Genomic DNA, 9,259 nt, shown 5'->3' with positions numbered 1-9,259 from the left:
ACAGCTTGTCTGCTCAACGAAATGAAAAGTAAAGACGAACCCAGCCACTGTTCTTTCCTCAGCGATGCCCGGGTGGCAAAAGCTCAAATGGAAACTTTCACTGTCATGTGGTCTGAGAAGAGCAAGCAAGACAAGTCAAGGACTTCCATGTTAGGATAATTAGACCTGACTGTAAAATCTCCCGTTTATGTTAGTAGATGTCTCTGACAATTTTATTGTGAGAAATTCATGGGGAAAAAAAAAAAAAATGAGTCAACACGAATACTTTCAGAGTTACCAATCTAAAGTTACCTTAACTTTAAGTTAAATGGTCTTAGAAGAGTACCATCAAGGTAAGCAAGGTAAATATTTAAATAAATATAAAACTTGTAAGATAGAAAAATCCAGTATAGCATCAAGGATTACTTTATTAAAAGCAACTTATTTGTTGCTGCTTTCCCCCATTTATTAAACAAACTGAATAGAATTCAGAACACACTATTAAACAAAATGTAAAAAAAAAAAAAAAAAAAAAAAAAAACCTCAACTAGAAGCAATAATTCTATTTGTACAGAGCATAAATCAATATACAGTATTGTATGTGAACGAGACTGACTGGCTTTAAAATGAGATTTCTGCTTCAAGGCCAACATCTCCATAAATGTCTGTAGAAGGACTATCAGGGCAGGCCAACCTCCTTATGATGTCGCATTATGTGCTGGTTCTTTTCTGAAGGTCGTCGGAACCCCTTCTTGCAGTACTCACAACGGTGAGGATAGTCTTTCGTATGAATGGAGATAACGTGCCGTTTAAAGCCCGAGGCGTCTGTAGTGCTATACTCACAGTACTCACACTGGTACACTTTCCTGCCACTGTGTGTCTTCATATGCTTTTTAAGCTCGTTCTGTTGCCTAAATCCCTTTCTACATCTCTTACACCGAAACGGAAGATCTTTTGTGTGAACTGAGAGAATATGGCGACTTAGAACAAACGGATCTGCAATCTTAAAGTCACAATGTCTACACTGGTGCATTTTTTTACCCTTGTGGGCAGCCACGTGTTTCTTGAGTTCAGAAGGCCTGTGAAAGCCTTTATCACACATGTCACACTTGTGGGGGTAGTCCTTCGTATGGACTGAAATTATGTGTCGTTTCAAGTCGCTCGAGTTCGAACTCTTGTGGTCACAGTGCAAACACTGGTGTGTTTTGCTTTCTTGGTGGATAAGAGCATGTTGCTGCACCTCTTTGGTATCTGAGAAAGTCAGAAGACAGATGTCACACTTGAATGGCATCTCTTTACTATGCTTAGTTTTTACATGCGTTTTCAAGTTAGAAGAGTCTGCAGACCTATATTCGCAGTACTGGCACTGGTACGGCTTCTCCCCAGTATGGATTCGCATGTGCTTCTTGAGCTCTGACGGGTGACGAAAACCTTTACCGCACTCCACACAAATATGAGGAAAGTTCTTGCTGTGGACCGCCAAAAGGTGGCGATTCAATAAGCCTTGTTCAGCTGTCTCGTATTCACAGAATTTACACTTGTGCATTTTGTTGGCTCCTTTCTCCTTATGCACCATTTTGTGAGTAAACAAAGCCCCAGCATGAGAGAAATGCTTCCCACACTCATCGCATTCGATGGCCTTCTCGGCCTTGCTGGTCAGCTTGTGGCTCTCCAGGTGGTTGTGTAAACTTATCTTCTTGTTGGTAGTGTAATCACAGTCAGTACAGCGGTACTTCTTCTTGGTAAGGTGTTCGGGATGGTTTTTCATGTGCCTTTTCAAAAAACCTCTGGACTTAAATTTTTTCCCACAAATCATGCAGGGATAGACAGTCAAGGGATGTCCATCAGGGCCAATAATTATTGCTAAGAAAGGAAAAGAAAGGAACATGAGTGATCAAACCAAGTTCTGTTTTGGTTTCTTCAAGCATTCAAAGTGTGCGTTCTGAACATCATTAAGCAAGTGTTCCTACGTTAAGCTATTTGCTACTTAACATTCCTTCTGCCAGTTTTCAATGTAAGAGAGACAGCAACCTGGTCATAAAGAGAACCCTGGTCTGAAAACTTCATTCAACCTCAGTCCCTCCAGTTTGAAAAATCAATCAATAAATATGTGACTCCTACCAACTAACGATTGAAGCTGTATCAGTCGGTAGAAAATTATTTTGAAAAATAAAGTGTCGTAATCACAATTCCTGCTTTGCCGATTCCAAAAAACGTAATTTTGTGTCAACTTACAGTAGAGCTTAAACCCACCTATGAGAAATTTCATATGCAAATTGCCATACACAAATAGACAGGAATAGGTCACATGAACTCGAGTACCCGTCCTCCTGCTCTATAAAGTATGCCTACTTTATGCTAACAGAATCAGATTCTTTGTAGTCATTGAGTTTTTAAAAGAGTTAATGCCTGCGACATATGTGAGGGATTTCTTCTCATTTCCACATAAAAATCACCCACGTTTTGAATATTTTTCCCATCCGTGTTCGATCCATTCCTTGTTTCTTTTTATCCCAGGAAATCATTCATGAATATCACTGAATTCTTAAAATTATATTTTCAAATTCAGTACACAGAAGCTACAATGTGGTCTAGCAGCTAGAATGCCATCACAACACCTCCGTGGACACACGCTAGGGTTTCATCTGAGAGCTCGCAAAGCACGCTGCGCTGTGGAACTCATGTGCCCTCACCTGTTTGGTACTGCCTGGAATCAGGTCTTCTCCTTTTCTTTGGTTTTTGTTTAGCCAGTCTGCCGAGCCCAGCAGACTCATCTATGTGCAAGAGGGCACTTGCAGTGCCATTCCGGGTTTCAATTCCATCAGAATTATTACCTAACAATGCGCATTAAAAAACAAAATTATACAGTATTATAAATTATAAAAAATTAGGGATTCTTTATTAACTATAACAATGAAAAGTAAGCCATGATACTCATGAATGACAGAGAGTCCCCATTCTAGGTAATGGGTTGTATGACCACGTTCATTATAGTGAGACGGTAGGAAATGCCTAGCTTCCAGATCTAAAAAACACAGGTCAGCATTGTGCCCCATGGACTCCCCTGTCGTCTCCCCAAATTGCAAAGTCATGGGCCAGATACAATCAAGAGGAAAAGTTTCGGCTGGAAAGCCTGTGCACTTCTTGCAGTACTCCCTTCTACGTAATAAACACATGAGGGAAATTCCTGTTAGAAATAAAGACAAAAAGTAGACTTTATAATCTTCCTCTACTTGTGTTCAAATCAAATAACCCTTACAGGGCACTGGTATTTCGTATTTCGGAACCCTAGGACAACAGGCACCGTTTCCAGGCATGGAGTCATGTTCACGAGCCAACGGCGTCCAAGGAGCTGCTGAGCGACTTACCGTAAGCTGCCGCCCACGCTATTGGCATGAAGGTCTTGATTTCGTTGTCGTCCATCTGCTGCTCGTGCACGGCGGCGGCCGCCGCGGCAGCAGCGTCCTCCTCTCCCACGATCACCTCCATATAAACTTCATCAGCGATTTCAGCCACATCTGAATAGGAAGTGATATAAACCTTTGTGACCGTGTTTACAGAGATGGCAGGGGAGACGTCTGTACTCAGATTCAGTGAAGAGGCAGGTAGAAAGGCCCAAACGTTACACACCTAGAACACAGCTTCCACACAGTCGTGAGCAGTCAACAGATACTTGCTGAATGAACCCTCCTCCATTCCTTGGCTTTCACCCTAACCCGTTTTTAAAGCAACATTCGAAGCGTACGTAGAGTCGCGGATACTGCCCCTGGGATACGGCAGCATAATAATCTGTACAGTAACGCTACTCGTTTCCTTCAAATTCTGACCAGATTTAAAGAGGGCGCTACAGAAACATAAAATTTTTCTCCCACAAAAAGGGCACCTACTTACTTAAATCTTCGTCTTCTTGCTGAGAGTCGTTGACAGTCATATAAACCATCTTTTCCCTTGGCACACGAATACTGCTATTCTGATCAAGTAATTCAACTCCGTGGTCATTCTCAGGTTCACTCTCCACAATGTCTACGGTGCCACCTATCAGGGAAGACGACAGCTCCAAGAATTTATCTGAAAACTTCATTTCCATCCGGGTGACTTACTACATTTTACAGACTTTTCTCCCCCTACATGGAAATCCTTGCTTAAAAGTTATCTTCCGAATAGGTTTCAAAGGTTCTCAATCCAGACCACCCAAAAGTCATCGGGTTGGAGCGGCTGATCAGGATGCAGGTTATGCTGAAACTTTCCTCTTACCTAAGTCATCCTCTCCAGGGTCGGCTTTAAAAATGTACACCTTGATGACTTCAGGGCAAGTGCCATCCACTTTACAAGGATCGATTTCCGACTCTGCATCCATGGTCATTCCAGAGGAACCATCGTGTTCTATTTTGCCAGCATCATCCACTGAAAACGCAGGGAATGCATTACAAATAACAATAGCAGATAAATAAAACGTTACCGTTTTTAAAAGTCTTTTTTACAAATACATCTCTAACACGAGTCATACGAAACTGGATAATTTTCCCTAGACAAGTAGACACGCAGGCACGGTGGGAAATGTGGCTGTCTGCTAAGCCAAAGCTGGGGTCACGGAGGGCCTTGTGCAACCAGGCAGAGGAGCTCAGAGACTTGACAGTGGTAGGCCAGAGGTTTCTCAATCGGGTCAGATGTCAGTATCTCTTAGGGAACTTAAAAACACAGGCCCCAGCCCAGCGGCACTACAGAATCAGAATCTAGGGGTGAAGCCAGGTATGGGGGCAGATTTAGAGATTCTGATCAGAGACTTTTAAGCAGAGCAGCGACAAGGGCACAGCACCATTTTTCCTACACCGCGCTGGCCTTTAGAAAAGTGGATGCAAAGGGATCAAGACAAAGCAAGGATACCACTTGTGAGTCTATAGCAATAAGGCAGGCAAAGGATGATGAGGCCTCGAATCGGGACAGAAGCAGATGGGGAAGAGGGCTGGACATGAGCCCCGTCTCAGGACTGAAACGGCAGGACTTAAGACCCAAAACTGAACATGACAGAGCCAAGGATAACTATGGGGTTTCTGATTTAGGTGACTGAGTGACTGGAGGAGGAAACGTCAAGAAGGACCTCTCTTCCTGCATGATTAATTAATTTAAGTCCGAGAGGTAACATCCCTAAAAGCTCTCAGAGCTGGTGCCTGCCCCTATCCTTTTACATTCCCAGCACCCTTTGCTTGTTTCTCGCAGAGTATGCAGTTCACTGTATTCACTATCAGGGATCTTCCCCCATCCCTCCGACTGACAGAGCAGGACCTGCCGTTTCATTATTCAGTCTTTCAGGACCGAGTCTGGTGATGGTGGATGCTCAGAATACCGATGAACCAATGATTCAGTCGACGAGATGTGTGAGGTCAGTTGCTGAATATTGGGAGTCTGAAAGGCTGAAGGCTGACACAGATTTGGAGCCACCAAGTCCGTGTCAACTAGCCCTGAGATCACACGCTGAGGACCTGCAGCGTGAGCGGAGAGGGCCAAGGATATCCTGAGGAACATCACGGTTTAAGGGAGGGACCAGAAGAGTTCACAAAGGAATCCGAGAAGGGAAAGCTGGAGAGGTTGGTGGAAGATCACAAAGGAAGCTAGGGAGTTATAAATTCCAAGAAGCCTAGTGAGGCCCATGGCAATAACGCAGCGTGCACACAACTGAAGGAGGAAGGTCTGTAGTGACCACAGCAACCTGGAAGTCACTCCTGCTCCTGGTGAAAAACAGTGTAGTGAAGGCTAGATGGGGTCAGATTAAAGTGGAAGGTGTGCATTTCTTCAGGAAGTCTCATTCTAAAATGGAGAACAAAGGGGCACTAACTAGAATGGGTTGCAGGGTCAAGGACTTTTCTGTTTAATAAAAATACCCAAGCATATTCAGTCTGTGGGAGCAAGTACAACAAGAAGCTGAAGCCAGAGGACATGGTAAAACTTCTGGATCAAGATCTTAGAGGAAAAAGGGAAGATGAAACTGGAGGCAAAGATGAAGAAATTTCCCTTAGACTGGGGGAGCAATATGTTATCCTCTTGAAACTCGAGGTGGTAAACATGGATGCAAACGGTACGTTTGGGGGAAGGTACGTTAAGAGGGAAGGTTGTAGTGTCGGAAGCTGGAGGAGTTCAAGGCTGATGGCTCCAACTGTGGATATGAAACTGCAGGCAAGGGCTGCAGTTATCAGTGAGAAGATGGCGGACTGGGTGAAGAGCTTAATAAGTTTGAGAAAATGAGCTGATCCGGGACAAGCTTCACGATATGAAGGTTCAAAGAGATCAGCTGGTTAAGCTCTTCGTGGTTTAAAAAAATAAAGAGGGGCACCTGGGTGCCTCAGTCGGTTAAACATCTGACTCTTGATTTTGGCTCAGGTCATGATATGATCTCACCGTCCTGAGATGGAACCCTGAGCAGGGCTCTGCACTGGGCATGGGGCCTGCTTAGGATCCTCTCTCTCTGCCCACCACTCTCTAAAAACAAAAACAAAAAACAGCAACAAAAAAACCCCCAAAACCAAAACCACAAAAACAAAGAAAGGTTCCCTGAACTCTGCACATAACTACCTAAATTCCAGTATCTTGACTAAGCTTTATAAAAATGGTTTGTAGGGAGAAAGATTTGGCATTAAGTCCTTATTTCTGGCCTGATATGTATTTACCCTTTTTCAAAGCTAAATATTTTTATGACATACCCAGCTGACTGAGCCAAGGCTATTTTCTTAAAGGGAGCTTTGGAATTTCAAACTGAGGTAGCATTAGAAGGATGAAGATCTCACCAAACTCATAGGAGAGTCCTGAGTAAATCTGTTACATCTTCAGAGAAATCATCTCTGAACCCTTTGATGCTGTTAACGAAGCTTGCCCTTCGTCTGTCAAAACTGATTTTAACAGGTACTGGAAAATCAAATGTCCTTGTGTTTACAAAAAACAAGGTCAGGCTAGCTGTTTTGTACAGGTTAGTTTGTTGGTATTCACAAGATAAGATGTTTGATGACTGAGAAATCTAATCATTTTGGAACTTGCAAAATGTCATGTATTTAATTTACCTATAATCCGAAGTAAAAGACCTTTCTGTTTGCTTTCATAAATGTGTGGGAAAACACATTTGAAATATACAGGCTCACCTGAGCCAAGCAAAGCTATTCTATTATCAAACAAAAGCAGAATTCACCTTCAGATTTTCACCTTGAGAATCTATCCCACTAACCGAACTTAGGAAATTATTCTGAATATGAAATATTACAGAAGTGATTTGTTAAAAAAAAAGGCCCACGTCGATGGTTCTGTTGACTACTCAAACTTTCCCTGTGATTTTAGAGCTACCATTAAAAATGCATTTCTAAAACCAGACAAAGGTGCCTTTGATAAAACTGAGTCATCATACGTATGATTTCTGCCTAAGTGCCTTCTTCTAATGTGGTAATGAAGAACTAGAGCTTTGGTACTAGGCCAAAAGAGAAGAGCATAATTTCTGGAAATTAAGACTACTTCTAATAATAACTACCATTGGCATGACATTTTGCTATTTCCTCATCATTTGTATGTACTGTTATTTTGATTCTTACCTTTTCCAGATAGAGAAAAAAAGACTCGGAGATGGCATGTGACTTGCCCAAAGTCAGTGAACTAATGAGTGAGGGATGAGAGAAGAGGCGCCTATCTTTAGAACCCAGACCTTCATTTTCATCTTCTGATTCTTTTAAGACATGTATGTTTACTGTATAAAATTTAGAATTACAACAAAACGAAACGCCAACAGTCCCACCAACCAGTTCCCATCACTATGTTAGTAAATTTTCTTGGCAGTTTTTCTAGTTTTGTTAAAGCAAAATTGGCATCACAGTTTCCTCAAGCCTTACATAAGAATAATCTTTACATCTCATCCGACATTTTAAACTTCAAAACTGAGAAACATGTGACAATCTCATTAGTAACAACAAAACTATAGCAAAATGTAGGCAGTATTTTATACTGCCTCAAAGGAGCATCAGTAAAATCTCTCAGAGACCGAAAATCGAGGATGTTTATGCGCAATGTTAATAAACAGTATGGTGTCTAAAAACACAGTTGGTTAAGATTTCAGAAACCCAGTACTTTCTGGAAAAGAAAAATTACTGGGGTGGGCGGAGGCGTACACTACTTCAAGTCAACTGTTAAACGAATGTTGATCTAATTAAAAAAAAAAATCCCCCAAACTAAACTGATAAACAATCTACATAGCAAGGAAGGATGGTGATTGTGACGGAGAACAGCAACATTTATGGACCCTGGACCTCATGGCGAGCATGATGATAAGCCCTTAAAATATCCCATTTACTCCTCACAAAAACCTTACGAAATAGGTAATAGTGCTTTGTCATTCTCACCTAAGTTTCTAGACAAACTTCATTACGATATTTGCCAAAATAGAAAAACTTGTGATACTGGATTGCAGCGGAACTGCATTTTGTACAAATGAACATAAGAAAAAAAGATCTCTTCACCATTTGATCTCTCTCTTCCTATGTTTCCTACCAAAACCCCCTAGACACAGCCCTTAGTCAGCTTCCCTAAAATGAAGATCCGGTCCCCTTACTCTCTAGCCTACAATGGCACCCCATTTCCTACCAAATAAATTACAAACTGCACAGTCTAGCCACTGACCTCTGAGCAAAGCAGACTGCCTTCTGCCTTCAGTCTCATCTCCCCCAGGAGCCCCGAGACAACCTCAAGTGCCCTGAACTTAGACAATACGTTATTTTTCTATTTCCATTCCTTTATGCTTCTTGTTCTTTGCTATATATATAATTTCTTGTAGAAATTATACAGCTTACTATTTAAGAAAAGTATTTTTAAAATACAAAAGGAAATAGGGGCATCTAGCTGGCTCAGTTGGAAGAGCATGTGACTCTTGATCTTGGGGTTCTGAGTTCAAGCCCCACGCTGGGTGTAGAGATTACTTAAAAATACAACCTTAAAAGGAAATAAAAATGTGACCAAATCCCACCACCTAGTGGGGCACCTGGGTGCATCACGTCAGTTAAGTGCCCTACTCTTGATCTCAGCTCAGATCTTCATCTCAGGGTAGTAAGGTTGGGCTCTGCGCTGGGTGTGGAGCCTACTTAAAAAAAAAAAAATCCTACCACCTAGAATTATCAATTTACAGATCATTCTTTAGACATTTCCCTATGCATATTTACAAATAAAAGGAAAAGCGAACGGATATTTTAATGAAAATTGGATACTGTAATATGCCCTTTTTTATTAAATTTTGGAGACAGCGCGCACACGACCAAGT

General features: G+C 41.8%; 1 protein-coding gene across 5 annotated transcripts in view; it reads right to left on the bottom strand.

Moving 5' to 3' along the window:
• Window positions 1–194: 194 nt before the first annotated feature.
• The window catches only part of ZFX (zinc finger protein X-linked), a 51,759-nt gene continuing 42,694 nt past the window's right edge, over window positions 195–9,259 (bottom strand). For 3 of the 5 annotated variants that reach the window (XM_040468955.1, XM_040468954.1, XM_040468957.1), the window contains exons 4-8: window positions 4,234–4,383; window positions 3,871–4,014; window positions 3,348–3,497; window positions 2,673–2,813; window positions 659–1,842 (exon numbers count right to left, since the gene is read on the bottom strand). In XM_040468955.1, coding sequence (XP_040324889.1) covers window positions 659–1,842; window positions 2,673–2,813; window positions 3,348–3,497; window positions 3,871–4,014; window positions 4,234–4,383 — 1,769 coding nt within the window. Of the gene's footprint in view, window positions 1,843–2,672; window positions 2,814–3,347; window positions 3,498–3,870; window positions 4,015–4,233; window positions 4,384–9,259 lie in introns of all 5 variants that reach the window. The other 2 variants (XM_040468956.1, XM_040468958.1) reach the window with 2 other exon arrangements.

Source organism: Herpailurus yagouaroundi, unplaced genomic scaffold (genome assembly GCF_014898765.1).
Source record: "Herpailurus yagouaroundi ecotype Mexico unplaced genomic scaffold, PumYag 67793, whole genome shotgun sequence".
Taxonomy (NCBI): Eukaryota; Metazoa; Chordata; class Mammalia; order Carnivora; family Felidae; genus Herpailurus; species Herpailurus yagouaroundi.
The sequence above is the reverse complement of the archived record's forward strand: the minus strand, read 5'-3'. Positions and strand labels throughout refer to the sequence as shown.